Source organism: Mustela nigripes, chromosome 13 (genome assembly GCF_022355385.1).
Source record: "Mustela nigripes isolate SB6536 chromosome 13, MUSNIG.SB6536, whole genome shotgun sequence".
NCBI lineage: Eukaryota > Metazoa > Chordata > Mammalia > Carnivora > Mustelidae > Mustela > Mustela nigripes.
The window spans coordinates 39,213,345-39,235,350 of record NC_081569.1 but is presented as its reverse complement, the minus strand read 5'-3'; the positions used below and the strand labels follow the sequence as shown (position 1 = coordinate 39,235,350).

The window sequence follows — 22,006 nt, the reverse complement described above, 5'->3', positions numbered from 1 at the left end:
TAATAACACTGAAAAGAATTTCAAAGCTAGTAAGTAAGTAGCTGAGCTGGAGCTCAAATTTGGTCTTCAGACTAAACATTCGAGGCTTTTCCTAGTGCGTCAGCCTGGGTGGAGAAGAGCGCTGCCATGAGACGGTTTTCTTGGCAGACTGTAGACGAACTTTGTGTCTGCTTGACAACACTGATTGGGAGGAAACAAGAGCTCTCTGTCTTGTTCACACTTCCCTTGTTACGTTCAAGATTGAATTTTTATCATTCACTCGGTGGCTTTGGCAGGTCTGTGATTACACCCTTCGCTATGGCACGAACTTTAGGATTTATTTTTCAGTGTCGGGACGGGCTGTGACTGATCACCCCTTTCTCTGTTCCCCTGGAATCCCCCAGGTGGGCACAGAGCTGCTTCCCCACAGACCTGGTTCTTGCCCAGATCCAGGAGGGCTGCCAGGAAGGGAATGTGTGAATTCAGTCTTTGGAGGAGGCTGTTCCGAACCTTCTCTGGTGTGTTTCTCCATCTTGATCACATGTGATCACAGGGATGCAGGCTATTATTTGTCACTTTGCACAGTCTGTGAGATAATCAATGTTTTTGGCAGAAGCCCTAATTAGGGAGGTGTCTATCTGTAAAGACTCGGGTGTAGTGAAAAGTTTGATGATGCTATGAACTGTGGTATTCATGGAGTGACTTTGCAAAACACTGTTGATTTTAACTGACCGGCTAACCCGTATGAGGATTTTAAATATATGCCTTGATCAGAAGTGGTAGAGCCAGACTCCTTTCCTAGCAATGCCGCTCCCTGGCTGTGTGTCCCTGAGCGAACTGTGTAGCGTTTCTTATCAAAGAACGGGGCAGAGAGCGCCTACCCCACAGGTCGCACTCAGGTCAGATGATTGATGGATGCGAAGCCTATGCAACAGTCCCTGACGTGCCTTAGCTGCTTACTCCCTGTGCAGTGCTGCAGTGATTCCATCTACTAGTTGACTCCTTTCAAATCTTTGGAATTGATATTATTTCTCGTCTTCTGGACTATTTCTCAGACACACATACGTTCATCTTTTGAACTCTGGAATCAGGAAACTGTATTTTTCCACTGTATTTTTTTACCCTTAAGTTATACCTTTTGAACTAAGAGTCAAGTTGAATACTAGTATGTCCTGATATCCAAAAGTAGGGTTTGAGAGAATCCGTCCCAGCAGGAAGATTTCAGAACTTTATTGTCTTCTCAGTCCCCTGCCATGTTGACACAGTCGGCCTCCAGCTCCTTCAGTTCCCAGAACACTATGTTCATCCTTTTTCCTTTCCCTCATGCCTCTACCACCTTTCCAGCTTGTTCTCCTTGGGGAGCTTCTTTCTCAGTGCTCCCGAAATGTCAGTGGTCCCCATTGCTTTTGACATGCTTGGAGCTGCCAGCAACAAAAAATCTAATTCAACCTGGCTGAGAAATTAAGGCAATTTTTTTTTTAAATTTTTTAAATTAACATGTAATGTATTATTAGCTCCAGCAGTACAGGTCTGTGAATCGCCAGGTTTACACACTTCACAGCACTCACCATAGCACATACCCTCCCCAATGTCCATAACCCTCTCCATATCCCCCTCCCCCCAGCAACCCTCAGTTTGTTTTGTGAGATTAAGAGTCTCTTATGGTTTGTCTCCCTCCCGATCCCATCTTGTTTCATTTATTCTTTTCCTACCCCCCCTAACCCCCCCACGTTGCATCTCCACTTCCTCATAACAGGGAGATCATATGATAGTTGTCTTTCTCCGATTGGCTTGTTTCGCTAAGCATGATACCCTCTAGTTCCATCCATGTCGTTGCAAATGGCAAGATTTCATTTCTTTTGATGGCTGCATAGTATTCCATTGTGTATATATACCACATCTTCTTTATCCATTCATCTGTTGATGGACATCTAGGATCTTTCCATAGTTTGGCTACTGTGGACATTGCTTCTATAAACATTCGGGTGCATGTGCCCCTGCATATCACTGTTTGTATCTTTAGGGTAAATACCCAGTAGTGCGATTCCTGGGTCATAGGGTAGCTCTATTTTCAACTTTTTGAGGAACCTCCATGCTGTTTTCCAGAGTGGTTGTACCAGCTTGCATTCCCACCAACAGTGTAGGAGGGTTCCCCTTTCTCCGCATCCTCGCCAACATCTGTCATTTCCTGACTTGTTAATTTTAGCCATTCTGACTGGTGGGAGGTGGTATCTCATTGTGGTTTTGATTTGTATTTCCTTGATGCCGAGTGATGTGGAGCACTTTTTCATGTGTCAGTTGGCCATTTGGATGTCTTTTTGCAGAAATGTCTGTTCATGTCCTCTGCCCATTTCTTGATTGGATTATTTGTTCTTTGGGTGTTGAGTTTGCCAAGCTCTTTTTGGATACTAGCCCTTAATCCGATATGTCGTTTGCAAATATCTTCTCCCATTCTGTCAGTTGTACATTAAGGCAATTTATTATCCCACGTAACAGAACATGGAGTGATCGTAGGGACCTCAGGGCTAGTGGCTCGGTGGTCCATTGATGATCAGGGACTTGGTTTCTTTCCACCTCTCTGCGTCACCATCCAGACATCCTAAGATTTGTTCTGGTTCCCCTGGGTAGTTGCAAGTGGCTACCGGGGCAATCAGAGTAACGTCCTTCCTTACATCCTAGAGGGGAGAGGAGCCTCTCCCATGAGTCCTACCTTAATTCTAATGCGACAACTTTGTTCACATGGACTCTTGAGCTGCTGGGAGTGCGGGTCTGGTGCAGATGGGCTCCTCTGAGCATGGGACCAGCCTCTCTATTCCTGGTGTACCAGATAGGATCCCTGAACCAAGTCAGGAAATTGCCAGGGAAGGGGAAGGTGGGGAAAAGAGCTTGAGGAGTGGGAACCACCAGTGGCCACTACAGTCCCCAAGGTCCCAGTGTAGTCAGCACTCAGGCATGCTTCTCTTTGGTAGTCCCACTTCCTCTTGCTCCCATCCTGGTATTCTCATCCAGAACCTTTCCCTGTGCATCAGGCTCCCATTTTCAACTACCTGCTGACCATACCTATTAGCCACTGATCCAGACAGCTTATAAGGGGGAACATATATACATTCACGTGTACACAGGTGACCAGATACTCCATCTACTTCTTCCTTCGCGTCCTCAGATTTGCAACGTTTCCTCTAAACTCTTTAAAATGATTTATTTTGAAATAATTCCAGTTGTACAGAAAAATGGGCAGAATAGTTCAAGCAATTGTCTTCTTCACCTGGTCTTCCCAACTGGTAACATTGGGCCACATTTACGCTCTCTCCCACCCCTTCTTTCAAGCATATGCTCACAGACACAGTTATTGATATTACTGGTGATGTTAATATTTTTCTGAACCTTTTAAGATCAAGCTGCAGATGTGATAACTCGTGACCCCTAAACTCTCCAGTGTGTATTTCCTGAAAACAAGATGTTTTCCTACCTAACCGGTTATAATACTCCAGACCAGGACACTGATCATGGTCCAACCCCACCTAACCCATAGACCCCATTTCCATTTTTTTACCAGTTCTCTCCCAAATATCTCTTTCCATTCTGCTGCAGGATTCTTTCCAGGAATACATGTCTCTTCAGACTCTGTCATTTTGGAATAGTTCCCCAGATTGCACTCAGGGGACACATTGCAAGGTTTACCCAATATGTGTATTTCCTGCTCTTTACAGTTTTAAAGAGTTCAGGCATTACATTCAGTGGGCTGACCTCAGCATGGGTCTGTCTTGTGATTCCTTCTGGCCAGACTCAGGTCATTCCTGCTGAGCAGGACTTCCTTAGAAACAACACTGTGCTCTTGAGCAATTGGTTGGACCCGTATGTGTCTGCTATGTTTCCTCTGATTAAGTTCTCCATATTTTCTTTTAGGATAAGTTAGGGTTTTGTGGGTCTGTTTTGAGATTATGGCAGAATCCTGCCCCTCAGTAAACCGTCGTCCACTGTAGCATCCACTAAGGACTGCAGCCCAGACCTGTCTCCTAAATGATGGTCGCCAAATGGTGGTGCTCTGTTTCCATCATTTCTTCTGTGTTCATTAGTTGGCACTCTATGATAAGAAAGAGTATTCCCTTCTCCCATGTTCTTGATTGATCTTATATTATGGTAGTATGCTCAGACTGTACTCAGTGACCATAATCCAGTACTGTCATGATCTCCATCAGCGGGAGCCCTTTCAAGCTGGCTCTCGTGAGCTGGACATGTCCACATCAGACAGTGTACGTCTCTATTTTGGGACACTACTACGTGTTCTAGGCTCAGCTTGCATTTTCCCTTGGTCCAGCCTTGGAATTGGCTATTTCTCCGAGAAGATTTGGTCTCTTCTGTTTATTTATAATCTGTACATTTACACTATACACACTATACATACACTACACACACACACACACACACACACACACACACACTTACACACACTTTATGACTTTCTGTGTCACCTTTCTTTCTAATAGTCAAAATGGATGTCTTTAATACCAATCCAACCCCTCAGGGTTCTTTCTTCTTTTCAGATTTGTTAATACTTTCTCTGACAAGGAGAGTGTTGTTTCACATTATTTTCAATTTCCCTATTGCTCAGTCAACTTTATGTGCTCAATCGACTCAGTCCCCCATCGCCAGCCGTCTCTTCCACTCATTACCTCCATGCTCCCCTCAACCTCCCTGTGGCTCTGAGGCCCAGCCCACCATGCCCACTGGCCCCCACCTCTGGGTGGCCCCTCAGATGCCCTTCAGTGCTCTGTAGCCTTAGTCTCTGGGTTCCTCCAACCACATGAAATAACCCCAACCCTGCCTGGGGGTTATATAAACACTGATCTTAGCGATACAGTGTCCACCAGCTCCTGAGGCCCCGAACCAAGATGTTGTTCTTGATTCCTCTTTATCCATCTTCTGTCAAAACCCGTCTCTGGCTAAGTTCTACCGATTTTGCTTCCAAATAAGGCAGGACTTTACCCTCTTACATTTTTGCCACCAGCACTGCCCTCATGGAGGCCTTCCTCCCCCTCCCCTGGATCCTCCACACCCTTCCTTTTTTTTTTTTTTTTTGTTTTTAATAATATTTTATTTATTTATTTGTGAGAGAGAGCAAGAGAGCAAAAGAGTGAGCACAGGCAGGCGGAATGACAGGCAGAGAGGCAGAGGGAGAAGCAGGCTTCCCCACCAAGCAAGGAGCCTGATGTGGGACTCGATCCCAAGACGCTGGAATCATGACCTGAGCCAAAGGCAGCTGCCTAACCAACTGAGCCACCCAGGCGCCCCCTCCACACCCTTTTAACCTGGCCGTGTCCTTCCAGCTTGGCCTCCATGCTCCACACCTGCTTCCCATTGATGACTGCAGTGTTTCCCAGCTATGCAGGGTGTATGTGACATTACAGAACACGCAGAGGATGATCCCATGCTTTTTTTTTTTTTTTAATTTTTATTCTTCTAAAGATTTTTATTTATGTATTTAATAGAGAGACACAGCGAGAGAGGGAACAAAAGCAGGGGGAGTGGGAGAGAGAGAAGCAGGCTCTCCCAGCTGAGCAGGGAACCCGATTCGGGGCTTGATCCCAGGACCTCGGAATCATGACAAAGGCAGACGCTTAACAACTGAGCCACCCAGGCGCCCCACATGTTTAGTTTTATTTCCGTGCTCCTGCTTCTGTCAGAAAGAAAGAAAAAGAATATCCTCTGAGCTGACCCTCCTTCTCTCCAGTCCATCCTGGCTCCTTTCGCATCGCAATTCACAGGGAAATAACCACTGTCCTGATTTTTAAATATCACCTTCCTTTTTTTTTTTTTAAAAGATTTTATTTATTTATTTGCAGAGACAGAGGGAGAGAGAGCGAGCGAGCACAGGCAGACAGAGAGGCAGGCAGAGGCAGAGGGAGAAGCAGGCTCCCTGCCGAGCAAGGAGCCCGATGTGGGACTCGATCCCAGGACACTGGGACCATGACCCGAGCCGAAGGCAGCTGCTCCACCAACTGAGCCACCCAGGGGTCCCTCACCTTCCCTTTTCTTGATGGTGTTACATTTGCTTCTATAACCAACCTCTTGATTGTCTTTTTGGGCTGTTGAACATGAGGTAAATGGAATCCTACTATGTGAGTTCCATGTATTCCTCTGCAGCTTGCCTTTTTTTTTCCCACACAACATTAAAGTTCCTGAAATTTCCTGGGAGAGCGAAGCTATGATTCTTTTTTATTCCCCCCTCCTAGAATTCTACTTTTGGATATGTCGCAGTTTATTCTGTGTTGGTAGAAATTTGAATTATTTTCACAAATAACTATTTTATTTTTGTGGTATTTATTTTTAAGGTTGCCATTTTGGGGTACGCCGTCATGGTTTTCTATTTATAGCGGTCATATACATGTTCCATTAAAAAATGAATTTAAGTCAGTTTAGAGAAAAATACTCAGTCAGTAATAGATCCATTGGTCTTTAGAAGAGAGGTAAAGGCAAAATTCATGAATATGATGCAGAAAGGACCAGAGTCTGGTCCGTATAAAATAAGAAATACTGACTGCTGCTGACCAGAACCCTCGGTCCTTCCTCAAAACCGATACCCAAGGCACCGTCATGGACCTTTCATCCCCTCGCAGTCCCTCTCCTTCTCCCTCCAGCCCCCACTCAAGTCCCTTTCACCTGTGGTAGTTCCCTTCAGTTGCACCCAGTGGGGTTTTGTCTCCAGCTGGGACTCACGCTTCTCCCTTCGCCCGTGGATCCGACGGCAGATGCCCCCCCCCCCCCCCCACTGTCTAAAGTGACTCGTCTTGTTGAGACTTGAAATACTTGTCACTTCCTTTAAGAATCTTTTCTTAACATGCATTCCAGTCAGGGGTACCTGCCTGCCCCCGGGTGTCTATGAAACCGTAGCCCCATCTACACGGTTTCCCCGCAGCCTGTGTGCTCTCCCCTTCCCCAGCAGGCAGTGAGCTCCTTCGGGGCCGGAGCCCCCTCTCTTTTCCCCCTCCAGCCCAGAGCTTGGCCCCTGGAGGGGTGACAGTACATGTAGGGTAAACAAAAGCACTTCCCATTTCTGTTTTAAGTGTTTCTCTTTTGTAAAGTGCAAACAAATCTGAAATCGGTAAAGCAACGTTTCAATGACATTAACTTGATCAGTTACCAGGGAACAGTGTAGTTCGTGCGGTAAGAACTGTTAGAGAGGGGCGCCTGGGTCACTCAGTCAGGGCCTCTGACTCTTGGTTTCAGTTCAGGTTATGATCTCAGGGTCCCAGGATCCAGCCCCGCATGGGGCTCCACGTTCAGCACAGAGTCTACTTGAGTTTCTCTCCCTCTGCCCCTCCCCTGGCTCGTGCTTACACACATGTGCACTCTCTTTTTCTCAAATAAATAAATAAATCTTAAAAAAAAAAAAAGACCCATTACAGATTATTTTGAGACTAGGAAGGGGGAGATGGGAGTAGACTGATGAAACTTCGAGCAGTAGAAAAGATAGACTCTCCTTACTCTATGGGAAATCTGCTGAAAAATACAACAGAAATGTTTTTATATTTGTTAGAGTAAGTTGAAGTGAATTGAAAACACTATTGATTTCTAAGTGAGGTATAACTTTCAGACTCACAAAAGCAATTATGGTCCTGGAATCCAATTGTTAATATACCATTGTAAATAGCTTTTCCCCCCAGAACATTCTTTCCATTTCTTTGAAATTTTAGCATATGTTTCCATTTCTATGGCTAACACACACAGAACATTATTTCCTATTTGAATTGATATTTCCTATGAAGTCTGTCTTGACTTTGTTTTAAATTTGCTTGGCTGGTTCCCAGCCAGTTATATAAGAACTGCGGAGTTAGTTAAAAAATCTTATTTCTAGGTCCTGTCCTTGGAGACTGGGATTGGAGGCAGGTCAGCAGAGGAGCCCCAACATGAGCATTTTAAAAGTACTTTGAGGGTTCTGGTACACTGCTAGATTTAGGGACCCCTGCGTCATTTTTCTGATATAAAGCACATATACTTGCAGCATATTTTTTTGTCCACGTTAGAAGTTAAGTGAAGGCAATTGAATTAAGAAAGACTGCCTGTAACCATGAGCAAAGCAAATTCCCTAACTGCAGTGAGATGCAAAGCAAATAATTTTAGGCACGCTGTATAATGTCTGATGCCTTACATTCTTCTAACTTGCGTTTTAGTCCAGAGGAAGAAATAATATTTTTCCAGCCCCAAAGGGCCAGTGTAGTTATGGTTGTATATACTGTAAGCTTCAAATAATTATGTAACATTCTATTATTGTACCATATTCTCAGCAAATTATCAACCTCTGATCAATAGAACTTTGTTTTAAAGTGTTTGTAAATGGAAACCAAGAAATGAAATTTCCAGTCAATGTTCAGCCAGAACTAATTATTTTAAAGCTTCTGAAAAATATCACAATTACTAGAATGTCAGTGTTCTATTATTGGACTTGGCATACTTATTTTAATACATGAAATGAATTATGTTTCATTATTCTTCTGTTCTTTTGCTTCCAACCGAAGAAATAAAATAGTTCATGTCTGATCACACTATTAACCAAAGATACAATGGGGGAATCACTATACTTTTATTTCATAATTCTAATAGGATTTGTTGCTTTTCCTTTTCTCTCTCTTTCTTAAACACACACACACACACACACACACACACACACACACACACACAGCTTGCTTCAAGGAATTCTGAACATGAAAATATATTTACTCATCCTGATAAAGGAAGCTGAAGAATAGAGAAATTGATCAGTGTTGATTATCACTGAGATGTGTGGTTCCACTTTTAATAGAAATGCTATCTTTAAAAATCTGAAATGTATGGGGCGCCTGGATGGCTCAGTGGGTTAAAGCCTCTGCCTTCAGCTTAGGACAGGATCCCAGGGTCCTGGGATCAAGCCCCGCATCAGGCTCTCTGCTCAGCGGGAAGCCTCTCTCTCTCTGCCTGCCTCTCTGCCTAATTGGGATCTCTGTCAAATAATGGGTAAAATCTTAAAAATAAAAAAGATTCTGAAATGTGTAAGTAATTACCTATCAAAAATTTAAGCAATTAAGAGGAATCACATCCAAAGAAAAAGGAATCATCTATATGTATATCAGCCCTTCAATAAGTCAGAAATATTTCGTTTTTTGGAAAGATTTATTTATTTATTTATGAGAGAGAGAGAGAGAGAAAACGAGCACACAAGCACAGGTGGAGGGGCAGAGGGAGAGACTGCACTTAAGCAGACTCCACTATGAGCGTAGAGTCCAATGTGGGGCTCACTATCATGACCCCAACATCATGACCTTCACCAAAATCAAGAATCGGACACTCAACCTGCTGAGCCACCCAGGTGCCGCAAGTCAGAAACATTTCTTTTTCTTGGGATGCCTGGGTGGCACAGTCATTAATCATCTGCCTTTGGCCTTGGGTCATGATCTCAGGGTCCTGTGATCGAGGCCTGCATGGGGCTTTCTGCTCAGTGGGGAGTTGTTTTGTGTTTTGTGATCACATTATAGATACATTGTCTTCTGCTTATGTTGCCATTAGCCTCAGCTGCAGTCTTTTGTATGTTGCCACGTGATTTTTTAGTTATTATAAATGCCTGTGTGATTATTAGATTGGGTGGTTGTACCTTTGCACTTTGGGACTTTCAGTATTCTTGACTATGCACATTATTTATAACATTACAAAATGGAGTTTCATTTGTCAGCAAAACCTATGCTTCAAGTGAACAAGAGCGCATGTTTTGACCCTGGATCTTGCATATAAAATCATTTAATTACATGGACCGTTTAACAGATCATTTCCTCATAGACCTGAAATATTTGCTATACCTACTTGTGCCTGGGAGTAAGCATGTCCCCTACAAACAGGGTGCCCTTTCCTCCCAGACTTGCTGGTTTTCTTCTTGCCACCACGTCTTAGGGAATTTCAGTTTGGTTTCCCTATTCACGTGACCTGCAAGCTGGGAACTCTGAGTGCTGGGATGGTGAATGAGTCACACTGATGGATTCAGAGCCCCTCAAAGAGGATTTTTCCCTTATTATCCCCTCTAATCGCTCTAATTATACGTGTATTACATCAAGGAAATTCACCAAGTTCTGAGTTTTGCTCTGATGGCTACCTTCATCTTTTTGTTTATTTTCTTTCAAAATATCAAATGATTTCCAAATTTATTTCGGTGTCCTTTTGAAGCTAGGAGTCACCTGGCTTGGTTGTACCCTAAGCAGACGTTTCCTCTTGTCTTGAGTAACCAAGCCATTGATAACACAAAGGAAACCAATAGAGAGATGAGAAATCGGACTGACTTAAGCGCATTGTGAGCTGAGGTCATCATCAGTTGGAGGGGATTTTGAAGGAAGAATGGGTATTTTGAAGAGCAGACTATACACTGTTAACAAAAGGGTTTCCCCATGCAGTGAGGCCACCAAACGGAAGGTAGTCTTTGTTATGCAGGATGTGATAAATATTGCCTCATCATTTAATTTTAGAACTTCTAAAATAAAGTTGCTTACACCACTTCAGGGCACACAGTTTGAAACCTGAGAGAGCCTACGGTTTCTTTTTATTCATTTATTTATTTATTTATTTTTAAAGATTTTATTTATTTATTTGACAGAGAGAGAGAGAGATCACAAGTAGGCAGAGTCAGGTACAGAGAGAGGGGGGGGGAGCAGGCTCCCCACTGAGCAGAGAGCCCGATGCGAGGCTCGATCCTAGGACCCTGAGATCATGACCTGGGCCGAAGGCCGCGGCTTAATCCACTGAGCCACCCAGGCACCCTATTTATTTTTTTTTTAATTATAGAAGTAGTACATGCGTTACTAAAAGCTTGGGAAATCAAATGAACTGAAAGGAGTCTTCCGTGGTATCTTTCACTTTACCAGAACCTCTGCAAATATTTTGTGGTAGTTCTAGTCTTCCCCCACCCCCCAATGTTTTTTTTTTTCTTTACATTTTGCAACCATGTTTTCATATAGAACTTTATCTGATTTATTTCACTCAACATGACTTCCTATGCTTTTTTTCCCCCTAAGTTTGCAATCTTCCTGTCAGTTGTAATTTCCGTCTACTATTCCATCTTTCCAATATCCCGTAATCTTCCTAATCATGTTCTCCATTATTGGGCATTTAGAATGCCTCATTGTCTATTCTGACATGATCGTTTTCAAGACCTTGGTCCACAAGGTGGTTGGTGTTTCTCATACAAGTCAGGGAGCTGACGTCATCCTGGCACAAATTTGCCTTTCTCAACCAGCACTGTGCATTTATTACTGAATACCTTGATGCTTGATTTCTTTTCTTGGTTTTCGTTTGTTTGTTTGGTTGGTTGGTTGGTTGGTTGGGGAGAGGGAATGGGCTGTGATCTGCTTAATGGGTGGGTAATTATGTCTTTCTTTTCTCAGTGGAGAAAGTGGTGCTGGAAAGACAGTGGCTGCCAAGTACATCATGAGTTACATCTCTAGAGTATCTGGAGGAGGTCCCAAAGTCCAGGTGAGTTAGCGACATGGCCCATTTTGAGGCCCCATCTTTTGTGAGATGTAAAAGTCTCTGTTTGCCATTTTAAAAAAATATTTTTTTTTCCCACAGAAAAGACATATAACCAATCAACTTCTGTAACTAAGAAGCTTGAAATCTATAAAGAAATAGCTTGGGTTGGAGATACCCCATATAGAATGAGCTCTTACAAATCAATAAAAAAAGGTCAAAAATCCCAAAAGGGAATAAATGAAGGGACAATGCATAAAACATGAAAGCATGCTCACCTTCATGGCAATAAGGGTGGTGCAGATTAAAACCTCGCCAAAGAACTATTTCTTAACTGTCAGAATGGCAAAAATTTTGTAGTGTTTTAAACACCTTGTTGGTAAAAATATAAGAACATAGTTCCTCTCGTACATTATGGGGAGGAGCATGAACTAGTATACTTTTATGGAGGGCGTTTCAGCAAAATCTATCAACTTTATGTGTATGCAGTCGTTGATTCATCAATTCTGCTTAAGAGAATGTATCCTTTAGATGTTCTGAAATGAATGCAAAATGATACAGTTATTTGATACAGTTGTTTTTAGTAGTGTAAAAGATTGGAAACAATTTGAAGGTTCATCAGTCAGAGACTGGTGAAATAATTTATGGTTCATGATAGAGTAGAATATTAGCCATAAAAAATGAAGCTTCACGTACTGATAGGTCATGATCTCTAAGATAACAAAAAGCAAGGTTCACAACATTTTGTATAATGTGTTGCCATCTGAGGAGCATAAGAGAACATATTTTCCTCTTTGTTTGGATAGGTAGAACATACCTCTGAAAGGACAGATAAGAAACTGATAATGGGTTCTTCATGGAGGGAAACTGGGAGACCGAGGGAAGGGCACACTCTGCCCTATATCCTTTTGAATCTTTTAAATTTCGAACATGTGACTACATTTCCAAAAAATCTTAAAATAGAGTGAGGGAGGGCTTGGGGGAAAGAAAGGAAGTAGGAAAAGTTACAGGGTAACATTAGGAAGGCAGGAAGATCCAGAAGAATGAGGAAACAGGGGAGGTGAAAAAGGAGAGGAGTACAATATGGGCCAAGAGGCAGCTCGTTTGAGCGTGCAGTATGGAGCACGGAAGATACAGCGTCATCTGTCTTTCGTTTGACCCATCGTGCTAGCGGCATTGGCATCAGCAGGAATGAGTGCGGCCCCCTCCCCAAAGAGCAGGGGAGGATGGCGGAGGTGGGCTAGGGTCCACAGAGGGCTCCCAAATGCATAGGCCCCATCACTGGCCCAGACCACTGGGAACAGTTTCTTACTGGTACTCACGCTCCCAGGTGGATTTCCCCATAAAAATTAATGTTTTAATCTGAGTCATTGAAGAAGTGCAGTCATCTGTAGGCTCTAAAAAGATACATCAAAATTCTCTTCACTGTGGTTCTGTCTGCTGTTTAAATGGTTCTCCGTCACGCTGTATCCTGTTGGGTCAGAAGGCTTCAGGCAGCATCCAGAATTCCTCTCACATACTAAAAGGCCTTAGAGTGGCCTCATTCACTCAATGAAAGGAAGATTTAGGGAAGCACTGCCCAGGGGAAAGATGGCGCAAGTTACATAATTTAGAATTTTCAAGTGGCTACATTTTTAAAAAGTAAGAAGCAGCATGTGAAATTAATTTTAAAAATATATTGTATTTAACTCAGCATATCCCAAACATGATCGTTGCAGCATATAATCAGTATCAAGAATCTAATGAGATACTCTACATTCTTTTTGATATTAAATCATTGCAATCCGGCATGTAATCTATACTTAACAGTACCTCTCATTTGTGATTAGCCTTCTTGTAACTCAAGGCAACACGTGGCTCGTGGCTTCAGTGTTGGACAGTGAATGTGACACAAGCACGTAGGTTGGTGTGGTGCCACTTGATTGTCTCCATTCCCATGATCACACCCTGTCCCTAGAAGGTTCGCATGAAGACCAACTCAGGATGTTCTTTTATGGCTGGGCTGTACCTTTATTTTTGTTCTTGGCCTTTTCCCCAAATACTGACCGCATGCCACACAATTCTGTTGGACATCTTGATAGTTGATGGATGGATGATGGATGGATGCAGAAGGATTCTCAGCTTAAAAGTCAATAATTTAAAAAGGGAAGAGACAAGGAAGAGCCTTTCTTTGGTTCTAGCCCTATTAGAAGCCGAGTGTTGATAAAGGGTATCCAGTAACAGATATCAAGGATTGATGAAGAGCCACAAAGTCATAATTAATTTTACAAAGAAAGCATTGTTTGTATAAATCCATGAGTTTTTAAAAGAGAGTAGGCAGCTTGGAAGATGTTTCTAAGCTTTGAACTTGACCCCATGGAGGGACCACCCAGAATTTGCCTTTGGTGCCATGGCTAACCACATATCCCAGTTAGTGAAATTCCCATTCTTATTCCTCTTCTGAATGTTCAGGAGGTTGCTGAAGGAACCACTTTAGCTGTTACATAGTTAACTAGTCGTTAGTGCCTTAATCTAGTCCTGTTTGCCACAGACCACGACCCAGTGGCCAGACTGCAGACGTTTATTGTTGACTTTTCTCTTCCTGTTTTCCTATGAGGACAATGATACAGAGCAGAGCTCTTGGCTTGAAATTAGTCGGTAGCTAAAGAGCATAAACGAAAGACTTGTTATTTCTGGAACATGTTTAACCATAGCATGTGAATAATTAGAACTACAAGGAATGACTCACTTGTTGAAAGACCTCTCCAACATCAACTCCTATCTGTTGAGCTGTCTTACCCATAGAGTGTTTTGCACACTTTTCAGTCTGGCACAGAAGTGGGGTGTTTGAAAACCAAATCCTTCCTTTTCAGCGGGCCAGGAGTTGTTCCATATCATCCGATGTTGGCCCTTGCTGCTTCAAACGTGGCTCCACTCTGGCAAGACCAGTAGTACCAGGGAGCTGGTTAGGAATACGGACTCTCGGGCCCTGCCCCAGACCTACTGAGTCTGCGTCTACATTTAAACAAGATCCCTTGGTGATTCATGAACATGAGAGCTTGGGAAGTACAGGCCTGTGTGCCCACAACCTTGTCTGGGAAGAGACACTATTCCATTTCCTCTTGGCTACCTCTCCCTGGCCATGAAGAGGGAGGGGGTAGGGATGCGATAGGCAGGTGGAGAATTTGGGTGGAAAAGGGGTAGGTAGTAAAGACTGACCAGCGTGGCAGCGAGATGCCCCTTCCTACTTTACTCGCCTTCCCGCTGTGACTCTCAGCCTGCCTGTGAGGACAAGGTCAAGCCCCACCATCCAATTTGGAAACCCAGTCCTGGGATATCTGTGGATCCCGTTTTCCTGGTGGTGGTGCCCTGGCTCCAAGGAATCAGGCATCAAGTCAAGGGAGTTGGAAGACAAAAGCACACAAGCAAGTTTAGGTCTGTTGAGAGGAAAATGTTAATCTTCCAGAAACCCCAGGACCGTGTAGATTTGAGACATCATCTGAACGGCCTTCAGAAGCCGAATGCTTAGGGAAAAGTGTGGTTTCTTGCTGCCTGGTTGGTGCTTATACCTTCCTGACCTCTGGCCTGTCTTCCATGACAGCACGTCAAGGACATTATCCTGCAGTCCAACCCGCTCCTGGAGGCCTTCGGGAATGCCAAGACTGTCCGGAACAATAACTCCAGCCGATTTGTAAGTCTCTTCCCTGTTTCGGAAAATGTCGCCTGATTGATGGATGTTGTTGATATTCCTGCTTCAAGGCTGGTATCCCCAAGGAAATGGGAGCTTTTCACATTATCATCAGCTTTTCAATCTCTCCCTCATTTCCTATAGCGTTGTGCTGTCAGGCATCCATTTGCCCTTTAACTGAAGTTATTTTTGAGCCTCGGGTTAGAAGATAATTTTTGAAAACGGTTTTCAACTTGATTTGCCTGACTAGGGAAAATAAAAATTGATAAAAGTGTCAGCGTTGGTCCTGGAGGGGTTTGCTTTGTGCCTTGGCGAAAACACCTCCTTTCCCAGACAAATAAATGAGTCGGTTAGATTCGCAGGTCTTCTTGTCTTGCTTTTGCTTCCTGGAACCTGGGCATTGGACGTGGAAGGGACCAGACCCTTCAGTCTTGTACCTTGGATAGAACCTTCCTCCTCTCTTTCTGCCAGAGTGAGCCAGTTTTCTACCCACCCCAAAGAGCTCTGTGTATTTGTTTTAGATATGTTCATGTAACATAATCACGTCCAAAAGCAGCTTGGCTTGGCCTGTCCGATGGTCTCCCAACCTCCACTTAACCCAAGGCAATGGAAGTGTCAGCCAGATGCGTGGTCATGAATGCCCGTTTAGACATTTTCTGCCTGAGTGTCTCCTCAGGGGGTGAGTTGGAAAGCTGGCGAGGAAGCATATGAATATATTCCCCTTGACAAAAAGCCACATTTACAAAGAAATGAGTATTGGGCCCGTGGCTTTGATTTATGTAGATTTCATATCTTATCTCAACCATAGATTCTGTCTGGCGGTAAACCGTTCAAGGAGCCATCTGTGAGGCTGATTCCAGACCATTTAAAAATAAATACTGGGAATTTTGGAGAAGCATCATTTCTTTTTCACCCTTCTATTTTGGAAGGAGGGTTCTATTTCCAAGAGAATTCTTACTAAGGTCTCGTGTGGTGATTGTTAGATTCCCTGGTGAGTTATATCTGTGCTTACTGCCCTCCGTTTCCTTGCTGTTCAATACTATTCACACTACTCACTCATTCGTTCACCACTCATATTTTTCTGCTCAATGCCCGGGTTGTGTTATCCTGAAGAAGTTGCTAGGTAATGAAATACAAAAGAAGATGTGAATGAATTTTCCACTTGACCTTTCTTTCCTAATTGTCTGTCTCGGTCTGCTCTGTAAAAATGCACTTGACCAAATTCAACTCTCTAGCTACCCACCCCTCCCTTTTGCCTTCTTTAGAGAGCAAAATTAAATCAGTATTTTGATGTCTCCAATACAAATTATTCTTTATCCTTGGACAAGGAGGATACATCGGTCATTTTTTTATAAAACAAACCAAAAAATACCCAGCATTTACAGTTTTTCCAATTATAAAATTTCATGTAACCCTGATGAAAAGATGAGAAAGAGTGTGAACACGCGCACACACACTCACGTGCACACACACATGCACGCGCGTGCACACACACACACACACACACACAAGGTAATGTCTGATGGGGCATCCAAAGATGTTTCCATTAATAATGAGAGAAATGTAAATTAAAGCCATATATCATTTTCTGTCTCTCAGATGAGCAAACATTAAGGAGTTTGATAATACCAGAGAAGAAACACTATTGGTTGAAGCCTGACACATTCCCCCAGGAGAGCAATTTGGTGATTTTTATCAACATTTAAAATGTTCAGGGGCACCTGGTGACTCAGTCAGTTAAGCACCTGACTCCCGATCGTGGCTCAGGCCGTGATCTCAGGGTTGTGAGTTCAAGCCTTGTGAACTGTGAACTGTGGCTCCACACCCAGGTGCCCACTTTAAAAAAAAATTTGTTTTTAATGTTCATTTTCGTTGACCCAGGAATAGGTACTATATCTAAGTTCCCTGTTAATAATGATTTGTTTTGCCTGACGACTCACAGACCTATACCCCTGAGGCAAATAATACATTATATGTTACTAAAAATAATTAATAAATAAATTTAAAAAATAATAATGACTTGTTTTAAAAGAGATCCATGGTTAAATTTCAAGAAACAACAAGTTATAAAACAATATCATATTTGTAATTTGGTCTCATTTTTATTTTAAAAGGCGCATTATATAAAAGGTAACTAGGTTGTCTATAAATCAAGGTTTGAATACACTGTTAACAAGTGATTGTTTAGTGGGAGGCAGTAGAAGGGATGTCAGGGTGGGAATATAGGTAATTTCTCTTTTTAAAATGGACATGCAGGGGCGCCTGGCTGGCTTGGTCTATAGAGCATGCAGCTGTTGATCTTGGGGTTAAGAGTTCAAGCCCCACTCTGGGTGTAGTGATTACATAACAATAAAATCTTTAGGGCACCTGGGTGGCTCAGTTGGTTAAGCAGTTGCCTTCATCCCGGGTCATGATTCCCAGAGTTCTGAGATCGAGTCCCGCTTCGGGCTCCCTGCTCAGTGGAGAGCCTGCTTCTCCTCTCTCTCTCTTTGCCTGCTACTCCCCCTGCTTGTGCTCTCTCTTTCTCTCTGTCAAATAAATAAAATCTTTTTAAAAAATTAAATAAAATAAAATCTCTTAAAAAATGGACATGCTGTATGAATCATAAAAACTCACATAAAAAAAAACTCACATAGCTCCACTTAAACAAATCTTATCCAGTTTTAAGAAATACGTGGTGAAATATTTCAAACACTATTTAAAAATAATACAGTGAACACCAGTGCACTCAGTACCTAGCTTGAGAAATAAAACATTATCAAGAATCAACGTTTCTTTCCATTTAATTATGAAAACGAAAAATCCCTTCTTTTTTTTTTTTTTTTTTTTTTTTAGATTTTATTTATTTACCTGACAGAGAGAGATTACAAGTAGGCAGAGAGAGAGGAGGAAGCAGGCTCCCCGCCAAGCAGAGAGCCCGATGCAGGGCCCAACCCCAGGACCTCAGGATCTCGACCCTAGCCGAAGGCAGAGGCTTTAACCCACTGAGCCACCCAGGTGCCCCAAAACATCCTTTCTTTACACAAGTTTCTCTTTTCCCCCAGGGTGCTCTGCAACAGAACTAAACTTTTGGTCTCCTATTAAGGGTTTTAACTCTTCTATAATAAACTTGAACTGTATATTAGCATTTCTATTTATTGGAACAGTGGTTCTCCACCTTAGCCACATATAAAAATCACTCAAGCTCTTTAAAACTGCTCAGGTTTGGGTACCAGTCCCTAGAGTTGGATTTACTTCTCTGAGGTGCCTGGGTGGCTCAGTCACTTAAGCATCTGCCTCCAGCTCAGGTCATGATCCCAGGGTCCTGGGATCGAGCCCTGTATCATGCTCCCTGCTCCGCGGGAAGCCTGCTTCTTCCTCTCCCTCTGCTGCTCTCTCTGTTCCTGCTTTCTCTGTCTCTCAAATAAATAAATAAATAAATTTTTTTTTTAAAAGGAGAGGGTGCACCCCAGGCCTTTGCAACAGGACAACCAAAGTTTTCAGCCACTTCTGGAAGTGCTTGAGAGTTTGCCATTTCCTGCATCTGCCCTTCCTGGATTTGATGTCCTGTTTGGTTTCACTCCCGCCCCTACATTGGTGGGGAATGGTTAGGGGGTACATATGGACAGACACTGATCTATTCCCTCCAAAATGTGCCAAAAGGAAAAGATGGTGAAGGAATAGTCATCAGAACCGGAGGCATGGGGAATCTTGTGCAGCCATCGCTTCTCAGGAAGCACTGATTTGGGATGGCAGTCATTAGTGGTTCTTCTCTCCGTCTGGTGCTTCTGGTATTTCTTTTGGGATTTATTTGGAGGAATTGGGGAGGAGTCATCAGAATAAGATGCACAGACAATTAGAGGGTGGCCTTCTTTGTAGCCTTTCTGATACCTGGAATATGCAGTTGACTTAGGAGGAACCCGGGAGATGATGGATACCGTAGGCAGCAGGAAAAACCTGAAATGTGCTTTACTTGTCCTTAATGAGTTTATGGTTCTAGTCCCAGACTTGCCGCCGGGCAGGAGGCAGCCCTAAAATGGGTGGATTTCATCAGCATACACATTTTAAAAATATTTAATGTTTTAAAATATTAAAGTTTTTTTTTTTAATGTGAAATGCAGCTAGGCCCGGCATGCTCGCCAGTTCATCCCCAGGCCATACCGCTCCCTAACACCCACATTCTCATCTTTTCCTTCATCTACGTTTACGCTCCTGGCCCTTTCCAGGGATGGAAGAGCAACCGGATTCCAGTGAGAAAAATAATGTCATTTCCTTAACAACCTGGACACCTTTCCAGCTAAATCCCAGGGCTTTATTCTCCTTTGTTCTTTCTGAGCAGTAGTTTAAAAGAAAATGATTAGCAACAACAGCAACAAAAATCTGCATACCCACAACTAGCTGGAAAGAACATTGTTTAAAATCAAGTGTTTTTACTTTATATAAGAACACTAGAGGGGCACCTGGGTGGCTCAGTGGGTTAAAGCCTCTGCCTTCGGCTCAGGTCATGGTCCCGGGGTCCTGGGATTGAGCCCCGCATCGGGCTCTCTGCTCGCAGGGAGCCTGCTTCCCTTCCTCTCTCTCTGCCTGCCTCTCTGCCTACTTGTGATCTCTGTCAAATAAATAAATAAAATCTTTAAAAAAAAAAAAGAACACTAGATGATCCCAAGGTAAACGGCATGCTTTTTGCTCAAAGCCATGGAAATTCATCTGGCAGTGGGAAAATTTTCTCTCCCTGAAAGAGACTGATAGGGTTCACTCCTGTTGTGCTCGCTTCGGCAGCACATATACTAAAAAAAAGGGTTCACTCCTGTTGGATCAAGGCAACCTTGAGATTTTCTATCCCATTCTTGACAGCTTCCGGCTGAGCAGGCAAGCACCCACGGTATGGGGAAATGGGCAAAGAATACAGCATATCCTTATTTAGTCAGGCTGGAAGGATAGATTCTCTCTGTCTCAATACAGAATGGTATGACTGGACAAAAGCCCTGGTTATTGTCTGATAGGAAGAAGTGAGGAAGTCTTGATCAGAGCTGGGAATAATTCAGAATGTATCTTTCATTAATGAATTTCCTTGAATTATATGCTACGTTCAAAGCCTGTCTGGAACATCATGTTTCTGTTCACCAACCATTGAAGGAAACCCCTAACTTTCTTGCAGGGAAAATACTTTGAAATCCAGTTCAGTCCAGGTGGGGAACCAGATGGTGGAAAGATCTCCAACTTCCTTCTGGAAAAATCCAGGGTGGTGATGAGGAACCCCGGAGAGCGGAGCTTTCACATATTTTACCAGGTTTTCCTTTATGTTTTTTTCTTTCTTATTTCCTTATTTCTTATCCACATTAAAAAAATAATTTTTCCCCCTCTCAGCTCTCAGGTTTAGACAATCTAGTCTGCCAAGCCAAGAGTATTTATTCCTATAGTATGTATAAGTCAGTTTGCAAAAAACTGTGGAGATGTCCCTGCTTGCAAGGAGAGTAAGTTTTTGGGGAGAGAAGATAAGAATTTCCCAAAAATTAAATAATCAAGAAAGTGTTAATATAACTTCAGAACGAAAGTAGGAGTGCTTGATTCTTAGCCCCGCAGGAGTCCATCCACATGGGGACGTGTGGTTGGGAGGGTGAGGAGAGGTATGGAGGGCGCACAGGGGAATGAGGTGGGGACAGTTCCCTGGCAAGTCCAGTGGCCCGAACAAAGCCCGGTTGGCAAGGGCGGAAGTCTCCCGAAGGGAGCTATCAGAGAAAAGACTAGGGATGGGCTAAGGATCTTTAAGCCCCGGTAAGGAAGGCCTGACCTGGACGTCCAGAAGCCACCGACAGGCTAGAGCTGTGTGCGGGCTGCTCTTTGATTCTGTCCCAAGGCTTCGGGTAGCCTTGCGTTTGCCTACTTTTTAAAATGTTTTTCAGTACTTAAGAAATATAATACCAAAACAACGTCTTTATGCATGAGTTTATGTATTAGCATTTCTTTCATCTCTCAGGGATCCACATCAGACTTTGTGTGAAGGCGTGCAGCTGTTTTTTTTGTCTCAGTTTTACTTTGTTGGAGATCATCGGATTAGAAGGAAGTTAAAGCTGTGTCGGGAGCTCGTACCCATCCTTTTCAATTACATAGCTATCTCAGAGGATGGCAGATCATTCTGGCAGGTGGCTAGCGCGTGATGAGGGAAGTTTATTCTGCGGCCTGGAGAAGTTCAGAGTCAAGGGAAAGCTTACAGCCAAGAGCAGCATGTGTCCGCAGGCAGAAGAGGGTTGAGAAGCCGGTGGGGGTTGAAGATGCCAATGAGGGGCTGCGTGATGTGGGTGGGGGGGACACACACAGAAGGGGGGAAACAGGAAGGGGGTGGCACGAAGATATTTTGAGGAGGTGGAAGAAAGCTCAGGACCCTGATGTCCTGGGTGACCTAGAACTTCTCAGTAATGATGCTGAGATGACATTAGGAACTTGACGGAGATGGAGAAATATGGCTATGCCCTTTCTCTCCCTACGGGAGAGTCCCCCTCTGGGCTGGAGCCAGGGTGTTGCTGGAGCCCCCTCGCACGGGCTGTGTATCTCCCTTCCCACTTTGTCCTTCAGTGCTGTTTTCCAGGTAGTCTGTAATCAGTCGTGGTAGGAGTATTTACACCGTAAGCGTCAGCAAACACTACAGTCCATTGTTCTCCCCACGAGTTGATGTGTATTTTTTTAGCACACCACTGGGGAGCCCTTTAAGAGGGTCTTGCTCAGACCGAAGGCAACATCAGAGCGGGAACAGAAAGCCACGGGATGGTCCATCGGGCGGGAAGTTTCAGAATGCCAGAGAGCGGGACCTGGGGCTACAGTTCCCAGGCATCTGTGGGGAGAAGCTCGAGGGGCAGCTGCACTTCATAAAAGCCATCAGCAAGTTGAGCAGGAACGAAGTGG

General features: G+C 43.6%; 1 protein-coding gene across 3 annotated transcripts in view; it reads left to right on the top strand.

Moving 5' to 3' along the window:
- Nucleotides 1–22,006, top strand: part of MYO1E (myosin IE) — a 195,408-nt gene that overhangs the window by 104,636 nt on the left and 68,766 nt on the right. For all 3 annotated transcript variants that reach the window (XM_059372037.1, XM_059372036.1, XM_059372038.1), the window contains 3 exons: nucleotides 11,379–11,466; nucleotides 15,041–15,130; nucleotides 20,265–20,396. In XM_059372037.1, the coding sequence (XP_059228020.1) occupies nucleotides 11,379–11,466; nucleotides 15,041–15,130; nucleotides 20,265–20,396 (310 nt within the window). The remainder of the gene's footprint in view (nucleotides 1–11,378; nucleotides 11,467–15,040; nucleotides 15,131–20,264; nucleotides 20,397–22,006) is intronic.